This window comes from Telmatherina bonti (genome assembly GCF_933228915.1).
Source record: "Telmatherina bonti genome assembly, chromosome: 6".
Taxonomy (NCBI): Eukaryota; Metazoa; Chordata; class Actinopteri; order Atheriniformes; family Telmatherinidae; genus Telmatherina; species Telmatherina bonti.
The window spans coordinates 35,756,178-35,775,908 of record NC_136624.1 but is presented as its reverse complement, the minus strand read 5'-3'; the positions used below and the strand labels follow the sequence as shown (position 1 = coordinate 35,775,908).

At 41.8% G+C, this 19,731-nt stretch overlaps 1 protein-coding gene across 1 annotated transcript in view; it reads right to left on the bottom strand.

The window, feature by feature from the left end:
- Positions 1–747: 747 nt before the first annotated feature.
- LOC306757662 (arf-GAP with coiled-coil, ANK repeat and PH domain-containing protein 3-like) overlaps positions 748–19,731 on the bottom strand; it is a gene marked incomplete at both ends in the record, with an annotated part of 62,443 nt that continues 43,459 nt past the window's right edge. The window contains 15 exons of the mRNA XM_079242784.1: positions 748–816; positions 2,153–2,202; positions 5,148–5,209; positions 14,964–15,074; positions 15,509–15,618; positions 15,956–16,179; positions 16,349–16,450; positions 16,722–16,814; positions 16,900–17,120; positions 17,699–17,793; positions 17,974–18,043; positions 18,642–18,865; positions 18,950–19,061; positions 19,223–19,323; positions 19,529–19,580. Coding sequence (XP_079098910.1) covers positions 748–816; positions 2,153–2,202; positions 5,148–5,209; positions 14,964–15,074; positions 15,509–15,618; positions 15,956–16,179; positions 16,349–16,450; positions 16,722–16,814; positions 16,900–17,120; positions 17,699–17,793; positions 17,974–18,043; positions 18,642–18,865; positions 18,950–19,061; positions 19,223–19,323; positions 19,529–19,580 — 1,696 coding nt within the window. The remainder of the gene's footprint in view (positions 817–2,152; positions 2,203–5,147; positions 5,210–14,963; positions 15,075–15,508; positions 15,619–15,955; positions 16,180–16,348; positions 16,451–16,721; positions 16,815–16,899; positions 17,121–17,698; positions 17,794–17,973; positions 18,044–18,641; positions 18,866–18,949; positions 19,062–19,222; positions 19,324–19,528; positions 19,581–19,731) is intronic.

The following is a 19,731-nucleotide window of genomic DNA, read 5'->3' as shown; positions in this document are numbered from 1 at the left end:
TTTATGTTATTACTGCAGTTATATTTGTATTATATTGATATATTTCAAATACAATAAAAAAACATCTAATGTGCACCGATTTTAAATATCAGATTTATTTTACTCATCACAGAGAGTAAGCATAAAACCAGAAGAAACAAACTTTTAAATATCAGATTTATTTTACTCATCACAGAGAGTAACCATAAAACCAGAAGAAACAAACTTTTAAATATCAGATTTATTTTACTCATCACAGAGTAACCATAAAACCAGAAGAAACAAACTTTTACCTTTATTTTGTTTATTTATTATATATTGGCATAACATTCTGTGCAAAAAAAAAAGAAAGAAAGAAAAGAAATAGAGGCACAAATGATCATTTAGCCCCACCCTTTTTTATTTTTATTTTTATTTATTTATTAGCATTTTTGTTGTTTCTTTTACAAATCTCTTAATTTATTGACATTACTAAAATGGCTGTCAGGACAAGTAAATTAACAGCAATGTTGATGTGTTTAAATTAGACCTACATTTTGGCCTGACAAGCTGAATATTATAATCCTAAAGTGTGCTATATAGTAATCCTTGTAAATCTAGGCTGAGAACATTTTTCAATTTGTATTAAAACGTTTTAAAAACTGCCTGTAATGATTTGACCTTTTGCAGGAGCTATGTTTCTTGTGATTCCAAAACAATCAAAAAATGAGCAATGAAGTGAAAGTTATCATGACTTCTTGCAACGGCTGAACTGTATGCTCCTTCTCCTCAACTTCTCGGGCTGAAGAGATGCGAGGACAGAAAACTGGTGAAAGACGTCAGCACAGGAGATGTCACCTGTAACAGGGATATTAAGGTCAAGGGATAGTTGTCCTGAGGAATATGGAGACTGACCTAAACATTTTTTTAAGGATACGTCATCAAAACCACAAGCCTGAAATCTTCAGCAGCCCACTTTCCAAAAGTTAGAAGGAAAGAAAAGAAAAACCTTTTTCATGAACCCCCAAGAGAGAAAAACCCACAAAGTGGAGCCTGATAATTAAATGGAGCTCCTGAAGTATGTGTGGTTCATGAATAATCAGCCTTTTTACCCATCTAAATGGGAGCCATGGGGAATTTGCAGCAAATAAAAAACTAAAGTCATGGTGAAAATCTCGTGCCTTACACCATTTAATACATTTTATAATATGAAATGCCTTGCATTGTCCTTGTCCTGCGACCCTGAATTGGACTAAGCGGTTAAGAAAATGGATGAATGAATGTCCTCCTTGTTTTTAGTTTTTAGATGCTCTAAATCATTGTTTGTTATTTTGTTTACAGTTTAAATTGAAATTCAAGCTGATTTCCAGAGGCCATAAAATTCATAAGGAAAGAAAAAGATTGTTGTATTATTCCTGTTTTGGACAAAAGAGCAAATGATGTAAAGATGAACATTAATTCTAAACGTCAAGACAAATATTAGTCATGTTGCAAAAGAAAGCTCTAAAACGATAGCCAAGTGCTATTAGGTGATTGTAACTAGAACTCTGGACTTCATGTTCAGATCTAGATGACTAGGAAACAGTCTTGTAACATTCATTAGTAGTAGTTGTAGTCGCTGTCTGATTGTAAAAGTCTTCCAGGATGATCATCAAGACGATTCTAGAGAGGTGGTGCAAAGCTCTAGCGTTGCAGCACAAATACGACATGTTTGAACTTTACAATTTCTCCAAACAAGAACTGGAATGCCTCTAAAATACAAGCTGTGACGCTTACCAGAGGGAGCCCAGCAGTTTCAGAGAAAATTATATATTAGTTGAAAAAATGGATGTAAATGTTTTACTTACCCATATAGTTAAAGTTCATTTCTTGCTTAGAAATTTTAAGCTGGGTGTTTCACACTTGCAAATCTCACTTTTCAAAGACGTATTTACTATGTCAAGACTCCCTTGAGGCTGCATTAGGACATCCGTTTAAGGAAAATATTTTAGCTCAGATTTTATTCAGATATCTTGATTGTCAAAGTAAAAAAGAAAGTGCACAAGATTAAAATAGCTCCAAAGCTTTTGGAGATAAGCTTTAACAAAGAGGGCAGCAGATCAAGAGAACTAAATGATTTTGACCCGCAACCATCAGAGCAGAAAGAACCCCAGTGTCACACTGGCCCTAAGACCACCCAGGATGCTTCACTCACTCTATCCCGAATATCCTTGAGTTTAACTGTCCTTCTGCCCGTTGCAACCCCTGTGGTAACAGAACAATGATATGTCAGACAGTGTTTATCTTCACATGAGTATATGTTGCTGGCTTTTAGCGTAAGCTGAGAATTTAGACATTTCTAGTAAACAACTTTTGAGTGATGATGATACAGTGTTTGTGAGATCACAGCCATTTGTCCCCACCCAAAACACCAAATCATTTAAGGTCTGGTGACACTTCTGCAGACTAGAAGCTTATGTGTTTTTCTAGTTTGTAGGTGTCCATCTGAACACCTCGGATGTATTTCTTGACAGGAAAGTTACCATTTTATTGCTCATTAAAAAGTTTGTCAATCACCAGACTAGATTGCTAAAAAAAAAAAAAACCATTCTCCCAACATTATTGAATATTTAACTGAGTAAATTGAAACTAGCAGCATTACACTGACAGATCATTAACAGAGTCCATTCCCTGTAAAATTCCATGTTGGGAGAATGTTACACTGAATGGATGAGTCAGGGAACAGCAGGAAGAAGCAGGAAGCAAGGTTAGTTCATCAAGACTGTCTCAGTTTTATTGTATGCATTGTTTTAATGGATTTTTTCCCCTTAGTGCTTCTAAAGACAAGGAAGAAAGCATTCCAAAGATATTCAGAAAACAAACAGAAGAATGCCTCCAAGTTCTTTAGAAGCATGTTGGAGCACTGCCTGACAGGTGGTATTTTGGAAACAATAAAAAGACATGAAACGTGAAACAGATCAGACAGTCAGGCTATTGACTGAACTCTGAGAGGCAGGCAGTTTGCATCCAGTTAAGATCACACGAGAACTATTTACAGCATGATTCCTTAGAACAGCACCTTTAACCACTCTTATGTCAATAAACACAATGGACACGACATTTAATACTTCGCGAGGGCAAAGACCCTTGACAGTTTGGTCACAGTAGCTTCACATTACCCCCTAGACTGGTTCTATTTGCAGTACACTTAACTATTGCATCTATCTGGTAAAGATCACATCTCTGTAACCTCATCTGAACATGTGAGCACACAAACAGTTTTTCTACTGCTCCGTCACTTCACAGAGGATGGTAAGACTATTCTGTATCTACACTTTCCCTTTAAAAAACTCTTTGGCAGAGGAAAATAAAACGACAACATAAAAAAAAAAAAAAAAAAAAAACAATAGAAAGAAAGAAAATGAAAGTACTGTTGACAGAGATGAAGAAGCTGCCACAGACTTGGTCTGTGGATGGAAGAATAGGTCAGAAAAAGACACCAGAGGGGTGAAGGTGTTGCATGCTTACTCCACGGGACTGCACTGCACAGTGGTCAAACTATTAAAAAGGGATTTTTATTTTTATTTTGCATGCTTACAATGCAAACATTGACTTTCCTGTAAAGCATACAGAGAATATTGTGAGTACTAACCAGTGATAGAAGCCAAATACTCAAGTCATTTGATCACACAACTGTCAAAAAAAAGGTGCTCCATTTTCCCACCATGGATAAGCTATTAAAAGGTCACACGGAGTATTTACAAGAAACTGGAGGTGCATTTGTGTTCCAAATAACTTGTCTTCACTGGCAGTGCTCTGAGCAAGTTGGTAAAGCTGAGATGTGAGTGCTATTTTTTTTCTTTTAAACTCTCATTTGCACAGTTCCTGCTGTGTGCTGCATGTTTAAACTGCCAATAATTAAGGCCGTTCCAACGAAATGCACGTATTATGTCATCCAAAGTCTTCTTGTGAATTCCAAGTTATGCTTTAGGATTAAAATGACAATCATTGATTAAATATATACTGTATATATATATATATATATATATATATATATATATATATATATATATATACACACACACACACATATACATACATACATGTGTATATATATATTTTATGCAGATTAAAATTGCATCCAAGAATGCATTGCACTAGTCCTCTGGGTTGATAAATAAAATGACAGTCAAACAGACAATAACTAGAGAAGAACAATGTAAAAACTAAATTTAAAATGGACAAAATTATAACACTGTATATGGGAAAAGTGCACAGTTCCTTTTTTTTCCCTTTACATAATGTAACATAATCCTATTATTTAACTTTCTCAGTACTCTGAGCCACATGCACTCATGTTCTCTCCTATTCACTCACTCTTCACATCACAAACTATCTTACACAGCAGGCAAGGGTCTCTTCCCCACAAGCCCTTCAGTAATTTTTTTTTTGTCACAGTAAACCACTCTGCCACCTCCAATGTAACTTGTCGGTTACTCTATTTCTTTTAGTAACAGAACAAATACCTTTTTTTTTTCACCTCATGCCACAGTACACAGTTTCTAAATATCTAAATAAGTATATTTACATCTCTGGTTAAGAAGAGATGGGTAAGCTGGATGTTGCACAAATGGTTTGGATAGATATAAAGTATAGAGGGTTAATGTGGTGAGATTCTTCAGGTGTAAGAGCTGTCAGCCATCAATAGACCTTTGCAATCACGCAAGACGTTACACCGTGTAATGTTACGTTTGACGATAACCCTGTTAGCAAAAACACCCAAAAGGTGTTATTACTGTGTGTAAATAGCAGTAGCATAGGTGGAGCCAAGTAATAACAAGCAGAGTTGATGGTGGCGATGCAGGAAAATGGAGGTGGTGACTGCATTGTCAGTAGAGTTAGAAAGTTCCATCAGGGGTTGCCCGAAGACACGCTACACCTAACAATCACGCTTTCTTCTTCCATGGAACAAGAAGTTTCCCGCAAGTTTAGATCTCATAAACCAACCGGCTTCCGATCAGCACCTAGGGGCAACTTTTACATAATATTCTTTAGTTCTCAGGAAAGAGGGAATTAGACTGAAAAATGCAACACATGCTGTGCTCCTAGGTACAGAAGTGAACACTAGCTTTCGTCTATGGTGAGGCAGATGAATTCCTGGATGCACTTCCTATACTGCTGCTCAGTGGGGCTGCTGCTGGGGTATTGACCTGGTTGACCCAGTGGAGCCTCTGCCTCACGCATCTCCTCGTTCATCCGTGCCAGACGCAACCTACAAGAAAGAGGGGCAGAAAGAGGGAAAAGATGGGGGAAACATTATAAAAAACCGACTGAATGAAGGATGAAAGGTGGCTGAATAAAAAAACTAATAGTTAAATCTTAAAAATGAAACTTGCCAGCATCCAAGCACAACTTATAGTATTTAAAAAAATGTATCTGTTTTGTAAATCCTCACGTTACACGAAGATAAACTGAAAAATGGGGAAACTGTTAATTCAAGATGCATTTATGTTTAGTTTCATGATGGTAATCCTGAAACCCAGATTCTCACACGCACGCACGCACACGCACACACACACAACATAAAACAACAGCCCAATGCAACGGTAACAAAAAGCAAATAAAAAATTACTATTAATTTATGCTCATTCACAAAACACTAGCTCTCTTACACAAACCACAAGACATTGTTCAATATTATCTATACTGTCTTATTATCATATCTGTTGTATGAACAAAAAACAAGTTTAAGTTTCTTTTGAAAACATTTTCCATCATTTTCAATCGACAGAATTCCTGGTAGTCAACCGTGATGTGATAAAAACCTGCTTGTTAAAACAGATTAGTTCCTCCTAAAGGCAGAACACACCTCGTTGCACTGTAAGCTGATAGCTATCAAGCTATCAAGCTCCTCTCTTATGGAACCAGCTCCCACTGTGGGATCAGGAGGCAGACTCCCTCCACACCTTTAAGACTGAGCTGAAAACCTTCCTTTTTCATGATTCTTGTAGTTAGAATATGATAATCTCCTGAGTTGGAGTCTGCATGTACGGGACCTAACTGTCCAGGTTATGCTTATTGCTCCTATAGTTATGGGTAGTCTAGCTATCCATTACTTACGTAGCAATGGGGATGTTACCTGATACACTGAGAAGTACCTCGCTCTATTTCTCTAATATATTATTGTATAAATACATGCCAATATTGCCGTCTCTAACCAATTTCTCCTTTTTTCCGCAGGTCTTCCTGAATAAGTGCAGTTGTACATGTTGATCTGTCTTTCCTGTCGTCTCCACCCCAACCAGTTGAGGCAGATGGCTGCCCTCCCTGAGCCGGGTTCTGCCAGAGGTTTTCTTCCTGTTAAAGGGGAGTTTTTTCCTTCCCACTGTTGCTGCGTGCATGCTCAGGATGGGGGATTGAATTGAAGTTATGACTCGATGCAATCAGTTGGTTTCTATTATAGGATATGTATGAATTGGCTCGAAATGATGTGTATGTTGATTCGTGCATGTAAAGTGCCCTGTGACAACATTGTTGTGAAGTGGTGCTATACAAATAAAGTTGAATTGAGTTGAAGGTGTTTAGCAGATTGAATGATCTACAGGCAGACATTGTCCTGCTACAGGAGACTCATTTATTAAAAACAACAGCTAACGTACTCTCTACAGCACAGTTCCCTCACGTGTACTCGGCCTGCTTCAACTCAAGACAAAGAGGAGTAGCCATTCTGATAAACAGGAAAATTCATTTTACTGCTAATAATATAATTTTAGACCCAGGTGGAAGATTCATAATAATGACATTATCTATCCTAAACATGAAGTTATGCATTGCAAATATTTATGGCCCAAACACTGATGACCCCTCCTTTTTTCATTCCTTCTTCTCCTTACTATATGATCACCTTGATAATACACTTATCATTGGGGGCGACCTCAACATGACCTTAAACTCTGGGATGGACAAGGGGGGCGGAGCAGGGAAACATAGGGTCTGGCAGTCAGCAAGAGTTGTTAAACAATATATGGAGGATTTTGGTCTTTGTGATGTCTGGCGCTCACAACACCTCACTGCTAGAGAGTACACTTACTTTTCATCTGTCCACCACTCATACTCCAGAATAGACTACTTCCTCACTAACAGCTCTATGATGAACAGTATCTCAGAAACTAAAATCCATTCCATCACTATCAGTGATCACGCACCAGTATCATTTACCCTAATGAATAAGAAAACTAAACCATCTTATAGCAAATGGAGACTTAATACATCATTACTTAAAGATCCTGATTTTATCAGTTACTTCAAACGGGAGTGGTCTTTGTATATAGAAAACAATGACATACCAGGAACATCAGCATGTGTTCTTTGGGAGGCAGGAAAAGCAGTAATGAGAGGGAAAATAATTTCATTTTCATCACATAAGAAAAAGAAGGAGAGTTCAAAAATATCTGAACTAGAGCTTAAAATAAAATCACTAGAAGATGCCTACAAGGCTTCTCCAGAAGAGCAAGTGCTGAATCACATAAGAAAGGCTAAACTAGAGCTGAATGAAATAATTAACCAAAAAACCCAGTTTTTGCTACAAAGACTTCGCTTAGAGAATTTTGAACATAGCAACAAATCTGGAAGATTTCTCGCAAATCAATTAAAAGCAAACAAGGAGAAAACAACCATCTCCTCTGTTAAAGATTCAAGAGGAAATATCCTCCATGATCTTGATGGAATAAATGACACATTTAGGGATTTCTATAAAACATTATATTCCTCAGAAACAGATCCATCAGACAACAGCATTGAGGAATTTCTCAGCTACCTCAATCTTCCAAAGTTACAACAGGATCAGGAAATGGTTTTGGACGCACCCATTTCAGTAGGGGAACTACATGAAGCTTTAAAACACATGCCCAGCAATAAAGCTCCAGGACCAGACGGTTTTCCAGTTGAATATTATAAAGAATTTTGGTCTATACTAGCACCCACTTTTTATAAAATGGCTTCAGAAATTAAGGAAAAAGGTCGAATATCTCAAAACATGAATTTGGCTAGTATTACAGTAATACTAAAACCAGGAAAAGACCCCAAACTCCCATCTAGTTATCGTCCAATATCACTAATGAACGTAGATCTTAAAATAATCAGTAAAGTGCTTGCTACAAGACTAGAAAAAATAACCCCACTTATCATACATCCTGATCAAACAGGATTTATCAAGGGACGACATTCCACCACTAATACGCGCAGACTAATAAATCTAATTGATTATGCCACCATACATAACCTGGAAACTACAATAATCTCTCTAGATGCTGAAAAAGCATTTGACAGGGTGAACTGGAAATTCTTATTTGCAACATTAAGAAAATTCGGGTTTGGCTCATCGTTTATCGACTGGATAAAGATACTGTATAGCAATCCAAATGCATGCGTCAGGACAAATGATCAAACTTCTCACAGCTTCAGATTGCAGAGAGGCACCAGACAAGGCTGTCCACTCTCCCCTTCACTTTTTGCAATCTTTATTGAACCCTTAGCAGCTAGCATTAGACAAAACAAAGACATTAAAGGCATTAACTGTAGAAATATGGAGCATAAGACCAGTCTTTATGCTGATGATGTATTACTTTTCCTTCAAAATTCACAATCATCCATCTGTCAGACAATCGCACTCATCAATAAATTCTCATCAATTTCTGAATATTCCATTAATTGGTCTAAAACCACCGTTCTACCCATCAACTGTTCCTTCCATAATACTCCTGACACTGCTTTACAGTCAGGAGATATTAGATACTTGGGAATAAACATCTCACCCAGACTGTCAGACCTTATAAAGCTAAATTATGTCCCTCTACTAAAAACAGTTGAGGACGATCTCACACGGTGGAAATGTTTACCCATATCACTAATGGGAAGAGTTGCAACTATAAAAATGATGATTCTACCTAAAATCAATTATCTGTTTTCAATGATCCCCATTAAACCTCCCTCCACCTGGTTTAAATCGCTGGACTCTAATGTTACTAGATTTCTCTGGAAAGACAAACCACCACGGATTAGTCTAAAAACACTCCAGAAGACTAAAGATAGCGGTGGCTTAGACTTGCCTAATTTCCAAAATTACTTTATAAGCAATAGACTACAATACATCTCTAAATGGCTTAAACCTAGCTATCTAGATGAACCATGGCTTAATATAGAAGAAGCTATGTGTGAGGATATGGCAATTTCAGACCTGCCATTTATCAGCACAGCTGTCAAACGCCAAAAATGCTTTAAAAGCATTAATATCAGCTCCTCACTAATGGCCTGGTGGGAATTTCTTAAACTAACCAAATCCTTGCTTATTCCATGCAAACTTACACCTATTTGGAACAATCCCGACATCCAGCAAAACCGGAAAATGATAAACTTCCCTCAGTGGAAGAATAAAGGAATAAAACAGTTAGAACATTTAATAGAAAATGGGAACTTTCTCCCTTTTGATACAATTACTTCACGATATGAAATCAGCAGCACAAAATTCTTAGAATACCACCAACTTAAATCTATTATAGGTAAGAAATACACCCCTGATCAATTAAACTTGCAGCTACCTATCAGGGCTGCAGAATTCTTAAATCTCAATGCCCCGAAACTGTTATCCAAAAGATATAGATTACTATCAAAGCTAGACGATTCCATATGTCTCCCAACTTCTAAATGGGAAGCAGACTTATCCAGTAACTTTGACCAAAATGAATGGTCACAAATCTGTTCAAATACATTTACAATGACTAAGAATTCAAACATGCAACTAATACAATTTAAAATTCTGCATAGAACTCATTATACAGGACACAGGATGTTCAGGATGGGTCTGTCACAATCAAACATCTGTCCACACTGCACTGGCAACACGACTGACAGCTACTACCATGCTTTGTGGTCTTGCCCACCTGTCCAGGAATTCTGGTTTCAGGTATGTAAAGATCTGTCAAATTGCTTCAAATGTAACATCCCTACAAACCCCAAACTGGGCCTACTGGGTTACTTGGGTGAAATTAACATAGAATTTAATTCTGCAAACTTAATCCTCACCAGTTTATGTATCGCAAAGAAAACTATCCTTCTAAACTGGAAAAGCAAACAAAGTCTGTGTATCCAGCATTTCAGAAATCTCTTATTAGATCACATCAGTGTCGAGATGATGTCTGCCTCCTCAAGAGATCAGTCAGCTGAACTTTATTCCCTCTGGTCCCCTGTGATCAGCTCCATCACTTAGTATGGGGGGAGAATGTGACCTTATTGCGCTCGGGGTTGGTGGCCGGTTGGGGTTCTCTGGGGGCTGTGGGTCTGTGGTGGGCTCCTGGGGGGGGATTTTGACTGCTCCATTGCTGGAGTGGCTAGGTTTCTAGCCCTACTGTGGACCTGGATGGGCCAGCGGCTGGAGTTGCCGCGCAGCGGCGGGGCGAGGTCGCTAGCGGGGGATGGGTTGGCGGGCGTGACTCCGTAACGGGCGCCTGTGCCGCCGTGGGGTGGGCTGGGCGGGGTCCCGGGCTCCGGTGCCCGGGGTTGTCCCCTGTCTCTTGGGGGTGGGGGGTCGGCTTGTGCCGGGGGGGTGGGGGGCTGGGCTGACCTGGACCTGCCGCTGCGGCGGCGGGCAGGTACGTGCTCTGGTGCCTGGTTGCGACCCTGGGACTTGTTGAGTGGGGGGTGTTTGATAGTGTGGATGGGATGTGAGTGTGTATGGAGGGATGTGTGTAGGGGGTGTGCGTTGAGGACTGGTGGCGGTACATAGGTATGTGGATGTGTGTGGGTGGGGAAGTGTGATGATGCGTGTGTGGGGGGGGGTGTCGTGGTGTCTGTGGGGGGGGTAGTGCCGTGTGTGTAGGGGAGTGGGGTGATGCGTGTATGTGGGGAGTGGCGGTGGTGCATGTATACGGGTGTGTGTGGGGGGGGGGGGGGGGGGAGGGGGGAGGGGGGGCGTGCTGTCTGTCTGTGTGTGTGTGGGGGGGGGGGGGGGGGGGGGGCAGGGGTGTATGTATGGGGGAGTGGGTGGTGCATGTGTGTGGTAGGTTGGTGGATAAGGGTAGATATGATGGATGGGAGTGGGGGAGATTTGGATGTGACGTGGGGGTCAGGAGGATGGTTTTAAGGGTGGGCTGAACGGGTGGCTGGGTGGACCTGAATGTGTCCGGAAGTGTGTGTGTGTGTGGCTGTAGGTGTGTGCTGAGACAGTGTGAAGTGCCGATGTGTGGACAAGGGGGGACTTCATGTCCCCAGGTGGGGGTGTCCTCTGTGAGTGAGGGGGCGGTGGACAATCGGTCTGGGATTCCCCTTCTGCCGCCCCGCCTCCTCTTTGTCCTCGTGCCCCCCTTCTGCATGTGGTGAGTTGGTCCCCTCTTGGGTCGGTGATGACTCTCTGGTTAGAGTCGCCGAAGGCTCTGGTTACGGGGATGGCTGTCCCCGGCTTGTCCTGGTCCTTGGGGGGCCCTGGGAGTAGGGGGCATGCCCAGTGCCGCGGGCGGCTCACCTTCTGGAGGAAAGCTCACTTTCCTCCAGACTTAAATCCCTCAACCCCTCTTCCTCCCCGCTCCCCATCACACACAGGCAGGGTATTGGGAGGTGTGCACGTGGCGCTGGGTGGTGAGAAAGGCCATCAAGGTGGTCTTGATCGCTGCACCCAGCCTCGGCTCACCTCCCAGTTTTAATTACACTTAGACACCAAACACCAAAACACTGACGACTCACATGATTAGGGGGAAGAGCATGCGGTGTATGGTGGGCGGGGCTGCTTAGGTGGTCCCTCTCCCAACACCGCGTGGCACTTCCCTCAATTTTAATTGCAACTAATACATACTTCACAATCAGTCATAAGCGGGGGGGAGGCAGGGACGATAGGGTCTTCTCATGCCCCTGCTCTCGGGGCTTTACTGGGGGGGGGTACGGGTGGGGGAAGAGTGCCGTCCATTAGGCCTAAGTCTGGGCTGGCCTGGCTGTAGGAGGGTTGTCGCCGGCCCTGGGGGGGTGCTGGGTCGGCTGCATCTGTGGGGTGGTGGGGGGGACGCTGGGAGTGGTGGGCGGTAATTATGGGGGCCCTGATCGGGGCCATCCTGTCCTCTGCCCCCTCTGAGGTATCTCACATGGGACATGATGGAGGGGTGAGGTGAGGATGTGTGGGAGTGGGTGTATGGGGTTACAGATGGATGGTGGGTTGGCTGGGGGGGGATTAGGGTTGGGGATATAGGTGGGTAGGGGATAGGGATGTGTGAGGATGAGTAGATGTGTGTGTGGAGGGGTATGTTGGCGCGTGGGTTGTATTGGGGTGTGCCTGTGTTGGAGGAGTGAGGGTATGTGTGTGTGTGTGTGTGTGTGTGTGTGTGTGTAGGGGGGGGTGTATATGCGGAATGGGATGTGTGAGTGAGGGTGAAGTTTGGAGGGGGGCTATGGGTGGTGGAGGGGTGTTTGGTGGGGCATGTGTGGTTGGGTAGAAGTAGAGGGATGGGGTGGCGGGGTGTGAGCGTGTGTGTGGGGGGGGTGAGCGTGTGTGGGGGCGGGGGCGATTGGGGTTCGTGTGACTTGGTATGGGTGAGTGAGTAGAGGTGGGGTTGTATATGTGATGGATGATGTGCATGGATTGCAGAGGGTTGTGTGGATGGGGGTTGAGAGGGGAGTGCGTGTTGGGGGGGGGGGGGGGGGGGGGGGGGGGGTGCATGTATATGTGTGAGGGGAGTGCGTGTTGGGGGGGGGGGGGGGGGGGGGGGGGGGGGGGGTATGCATGTATATGTGTGTGTGGTTTGGTGGTGGGGGGGGTGGTGTCCTGTACCCGGGGGCGCAGCTGGTGCGCTGGGGTGCGACCTGGCTGCCGCTGGGTGGCGGTCTGGGGATCCTGGTCCTCCGTCGGTGTGGGCTGTGCCCTCTGCCTGCGGGGGCGGGGGGCTGCTCACGGGCTCTTGGGGCCCTGGGGCCTGCGCTCTGTCTGCCCTAGGTGGCCGGTGCCCGGCGGGATCGGCCCTTGCCGGCCTGGGCCTGCTGGGGCCTGTTCCCCCTGACTGCGGGGGACTCTGGTTGGGCACCTCCTTCGCCACCTCCTGGGCAGATGCATGGCTGGCTCTGGAGTGGGGGGGTTGGGATCTGTACCTGGGGGTGACTGTCGGTTACCCGGGTCTCTGGGTTCTCCTGGCCTTCCTCTAGCTGTAGGCGGGCGGGGTCACATTGGCATGATCACTCTTCTCTAAACACGTTCCACTCTGAATGTTCTGCATGAATGTTCTGCATGTGTCACAGTCACTGAGTCATCCAGCAAGTTTATTCACTAACAGCAGGTAGCTCTCTTTCTGTCTTTTTGACTTAACTTGCTAGTTTCTGGTCCTCATGATTGTCAACGGTTTTGTTCTCCACGAATCTAGAGTTGGCTTGTGTGGGTGTATATATTTATGTGTGTGAGTGGGTATGTGTGTGTACCTATGTGTATGTGTATGTATGTATGTGTATATATATATATATATATATATATATATATATATATATATATATATATATATATATATGTGTGTGTGTGTGTATGTATGTGTATATGTATGTATGTATATCTATCTTTATGTATGCATGTATGTGTACGTGTGTGTATGCATGTGTATGTATGTGTATATGTATGTATGTATGTATATATATATATAATGTATGTGCGAGTGTATATACATATATATGTAGGTGGGTATGTATGTGCATATACATGTATGCATTGATCTCTTTCTTTTGTTTTTTTTTTTTTTTTTTCTGTTCTCTTTTCTGTTCTCTTTCTGCCCCTTTCCTGTCCTTTCCGGTCGGGTCCAGCAGCATAAACTCTGTAATACAAGCTATTATCCAAAACAAATTGAAAAATAAAATAAGAATCAAGAAATACAAGGGGATCATTACATCTACAAAAGTTCCCCTTGGCAAAATAAATTTGCTCAGCAGAACACAGCATCCAGAACATCAGTCTGCTTGCTTAAATGCTGGACAAGACAAAAAAAAAGAAAAAAAAACCAAAAAAAACAACAAAAAAAAACAACAAAAAAAAACCAAATAAAGTTGAATTGAAATTTTTGTCTTGTGCAGAGATTATATTGATCAGCAGAAAAAGTTAATTCACGGTAAATAATTTCAGGAGTTTTTGTTACTTTTATATTGCAAATAAATGATAAAAAATATTTCAACCTATATTTCACAGATAGTTATCCACAACTACACCTAATAAACAAGCATCTTCTACGTGTTGAATCACGTTTTCTCCAACAGTTTAGTGTAATATTGTTGTAATATTTTGACCCAACCAGCATACATTTTGTTTTATCTGCATTTATCACTAACTTATTGCCAGTAATCCATTGTGTGACTAGATCTTAGATAATATTAAATGACCTACATTTTTTTAGATGAATACATTGTTGTGTCATCTGCATACATTGCCACGGTTGTGCACTTGATGACAAGTAGAAAATCATGTGTGAAGACTGAAAATTAAACAGGACTTAAACAACTACCCTGGGGCACCCCATAACCCATCTCTTCCACCTGAGAATAGCTACAAATAAAGTAGAAAGTGTACCCTTGACTATTAAGATAGCTTTCAATCCATTTAACAGAAAATGGTTCTAATCTATAACAAACTAGTCTTTTTAGTAGAATACTGCACTTAATTCAGTTTTGTGATATAAAGAAACAGTCTGACGTAAAAGATTTTTGTGAGTACTATTAACACATTTCAGCACATCAGGTTAACTTTTATACAAAATGCTGAAAAAAACCCTTCATATTTAACCTAAAAGAGACTCATATTGCCATAACAAAAACAAATGCTGTCACTTGGACACAGAATATTTAGAGATGTTGAAAAATGTGCGTTTGGAGTAGTTGGATCTTCCAAATTTCTCTCACATGGCACTGCAAAAAGAAAACATTGAGATCCACTATATGCGCCTCATAGTATTTCATAAGTGACTGGAATTATAAATAGAATATGAAAAACATAGTGAAACAAATGAAGTAGAAAGTCTTACAGGGTAACAATGTCTGCATTGGCAGCCTGCACAGCGATGCTGAGAGGATCTTGACCCTGTTCATCTACCTCCGTCTGCGATGCTCCTCGTTTGAGGAACAGACACACCTGACTGTATAAATCAAAAAGGTCAGGAAAAAAGAAAAATAAGATTAATATTTCAGTTATACAGAAGTAGAAATATTCTAAATCTGATACCTGGATTAATCTGTCATTCACTAATATTTTCATGCAATGTAAATAAATCTATTTCTTCCGCTTTAGTTTCTTATAACATGAATGAAGACATCACCATTTCATCATAAATTTAGATTAGATCTAAGCTCTAATCTAAATTGACTGGTTTAAATCGACTGGAACAGCTATGAGATGTTGAACTTCAGAGGATATTGACACCATGAACATTTGGAAAATAGGATTTCCTTTCCCAGGTGCAGGATTTAAGGTTTTGGCATTTGTCATTTCACACATAGCTCGGGACATGTACAGGAGTCACAGCAGCAGCTATCCGTCCTAACTTGTTTTTTCTTCACTTGCATGTCTTACCCAGTGTGACCCAAATAGGTTGCATGGTGTAGCGGGCCTCTGCCTCTCATGTCCCTCTGGTTGACATCAGCTCCATTCTGTAGCAAGAACTCACAGGCTATCAAAGAGCCCTGGGAGAGAGACATACACAAAATAAGATTGTTTTCTTTTCTTTGTTTTAATAAATTGTGTCTTTAAATATAATTATATACCAATTCATTTGAATAAAAACAGCTTGAATAGCTCATTTTCTCCCAGAGCATGAAAGCTGAGTGACTGAAAGTTTTTACAGCAGAAGTGTTTGTGTGAAGGTTTTTCCTTGTTTATAATTCTTTATGGCTTTGAAACTACATGGTATTATGAAATCTGAATTCCAAACAGGCATAAAAACATGACAGTAAAGGAAAATGAACACGTGACGGATACTTTCTAAGGCAACGCATTTAGATAAGATAAAAGATCTCTCACCCCGATTACAGCCTGTATAAGTGGTGTTTTCCCTTCGTCTTCCTCGGTAGCAGCATGAACATCAGCACCATGTGCCAATGCTTCTGCCATGAGTGGTAAATTATGAAGACGTGAGGATCGGTGGAGCAACGCTCCAGGATGCAGCTCCCTTGGATCCTCAGGGTCAGAAGACATTTCCTGTTCAATCTCCACTTCACCACTGGAGGACTCTTCAGACTCTTCCTCTGTGGACGTGCAATTGAACAGGACACTTTTATTAATAAATAATGTAACATTTAATTCAAGGGAAAATGCCAGTGTTTATAATAAAAACTGTTCAGGTAGGCTTTATTCTTAGAGGGGGCATTATGCATAACAAGCTGTTATATTTTGTATATTCTGCACTCTCATTACCTTCCTCTGTTACACTGTCCACCACAGAGCCAAAAACCAGGATGTCTGTGCTGCCGTCAGTGCTTCCGCCCAGGCCACTGTCACTGCTAAGACCTGCAGGGCCAAGCATTGCCAAGCGCGGACACGTTAATCATTATCAGACAATATTACAGTAGTAAATATTATCAGGGATGAACTGCCCTACCCAGACACATGCCACTACCACAGGTGAAGCAGCATAGCTGATTAAAACAAACTGCCTCACCCAAGTGTCATCAAAAAGTCACAACCAAAACATGTCATTAACAAATTACAGTGGCATAAAGAAGCTCCCTTCTGCAATTATCCTATAAAAGCAATGCATCTGTGTTAAGTAAATATTTTGGAGACTTACTGCGAGGGCCAGAGCCAGTGTCAAAGTAGGAAAAGAGTGAGTCCAGCTCATCTGGACAGAACAGGGAGTCCCGCCGAAACTTTGCTGCAGCTGCTGCAGGACGAAGGCAAAAGGTCAGGATTTGCCTCCGACACAACACGTGCAGGGATTACAGATTCAGTTCATTCTTTACTCTGACCTGCTGAGAGGTTTGCAGGCGAGGCGCTGCCCGGTTCATACCGGTGGTATTTCCTGCGGGCCTTGTTGGGTGGCCGAACAGAGCTGTTATGTCGCTGGCACTTCTTCACCGTCCATGGGCGGGACTTCCTCTCACCTTCCACCAGCGCCTCACTCCCACTCATCTTCTTCAGGAAACGTTTCTCCACATATTTAGACTTGATCCACGCTTCTTTCTCCTGCCTGTAGGGAGTCAATCACAGACATTTGTAATGTGCACCTGCATCATTTATTTATTAGAGCAAGATTCTGAAAAACTTCACCATCTTTCCGTCGCGCGCCCCCCTATCATCAACTAATCTGGCATCCATCTTGCATCCTACCTGACCTGTTAACTCTCTCCAGCCAGCAAAAGACAATATTTCAATTACTCTTGTTTTGTCTCTGTCTGTTTGAAACTTCTTGCATTTCTTTGCTAAATCAGCGACGTTGCGTGTTCAAAGCAGCCAGTGTGTTTTCTAGCATGAAGCGAAACTCTGCTGCAACGTCAGGAAGCGTCCTGAATGTAAAAGTTGTATAGTTTAGTTTCTCAGCCTCGGGACGCTGCTGGGCAACAGGAGCTCCAGAAATGCACATGATAGATGTCACTGTGTCATCAAACAAGTCCAGAAAGTTGAGTTTTAAGGTCATAAAGTTACATAATGTGTCTTTAATAACTTCAGCAATGGAAAAGTGAGAGGTTTTGGTAAGTCTGCATGAGATGACCCCCCGATGTCAGTGGCTCTAACCTCAGTTATGATTTCTTCTGGATTAATTCTTACCTTGAACTGGATGGTCCAGGCTTTTTTGCTCCTAGTTCCTCACAGGCTCCCTCATAAATCTGGTTGATCACAGTGTTCCCCAAATCACACATCAGCTAAAACACAAGGAAAAGAAGAGAAAAAGGTATTTTACAGAAAAGAAAGAAACACCAAAAAGCTAATTAAAATTGTAGCAGCGTTGTTACATTCTCAAGGAGTTAATAATGTAACATAAGGGGAGAAAACGCACTTTACATGCAGGATGAGCTTTAGGCAAAAGTGTTTGGGAGACGCACCTTAAGTAATTCGGGCTCCCATGAGTCTAACGTCAGCGAGCGTACTTTAGAGAAATGGACGCCTAAACTCCTAAAAGAGACAAGAAGACACAAAGGGAGAAATTACATTAAATGTATGAATAGTTTCTTCACAAAGTTTGTTGCTCTTTTTAAATTTTTATATTGTACTTCTCCTACTTTCAGTAGAAGTGCCTGGGGTGGCAGATATGAGCTTCAACACTCAGGAGGCCTTGAAAAGTTGGATGAAAACTGCAGTGCTTTTCTAAAAAAAACACCCACGCTTGCTAATTTAAATCCAGTTTGGACTCATCAAAAGTTCTGTATGCAAAAATATTTCCTCCTAATGTAACTCCCATAATATCAACTTAATGAAGACTCTTCAGAAAAGAGCAAGACCTCTTTAAAGAGCAATGTTTTTACTGGTGAGGGAACATTAAAGGGCACCAGGAAATCAGAGAAATATGTGCAAAATGAAACATAGGCCACTCCTAGGAACAGGAAAAGGTAAAAGACAAAATAACTCACTGATGTTCCTGATTTTGTTAACTTTATTTAAAAAAGGAAACGTACATAAAAAAAAAAATCCAGGTAAATGTGGTGATTCAGCTCTTCTGTTGCAATTCTTTGCCCCTTTTTTCTAAATAGCTTTCCCGGTTTGACGTAGTTACCTGTGGATCCCAGAGCACTCGATGCAGAGCAGGACTCCCAGGTTGATTGAGGCCCAGCAGGGAGTTGTTTGGCCGCAGTCGCTGCACAGCTCGTTACCTGGCAGGTTCTGTACCCGCTGGAGGAGACTCTCTCCCCCTCCACGAACCCCCCTATCGGCCCTCTCCCGGGGCTCGCTGGCAGAGTCGATGCTGCTTGTGGAGGGCGAAGCTGTCCGGTCCAAACGCTGCAGAAAAAGGTTACACATCCAGAATCAGTTACTTCTAAAGATCAATTATAAATAATGTCTTATGCGATTGTGTGTTCGCACCTCAATGTAATAGTTGTCGGCGATGTCTTTGTATGCAGAAGCGATGCTCGCTTGGACTGCCTGGATCCAAGCCTGCCGCAGCTTCTCGGACTCGGCTTGCAGCATACAGCTCCTGAAGAAGCCAATTAATAATTGTGTCATTCAAATGTTAACGTTTTAGCCTTGGCTCATTCAAGATGCCAAAATCAATAATACCACAACTAACTAAGAGTGAAAAATGAAACTAAATCCTTTATTCTGACAGGACGAACAGGCAACATCAAACACACTTACTTAGTGGGTGAAACCACCTCAAAGCAGAACCTCCTCTCATTGTCTTCACATGGTTTGACTGAGCACAACCTCAGATCCTCAACCACCACGGTCAAAGAATCCTGTCAGAGGAGTGTCAGAACAACGCTCAGCTATTACGTGCAAACCACGCAGAGCAGATTAGTATTTCACTTCTTTACCAATACACAAGATTTATTCTGAAAGTTAATATTTCTAAGCTGCTGTTTTTACAAAAATAAAAGAGATTAATAAAACTTTAAAAGGAAAAAGAAGGAAAGCTCTGCACATACAAAAATCAGCATGTACCTTAAGTTTCTTCTGGTAGACGAGCTGGCTGTTCTGAATTGAAAACCACCGCCTAGAGAGAGCAAAAAGTGTGACATCAGTCTGTTAGTGTGATAAAAAATCTTATCAGTCTGAGGGAAGAGCCACTGCCAACTTAAATACTTTGGTAAAGAAATAGAAAATCGAAAATCATACCTTCAACTTGTCTCTAACAATAACTGCAT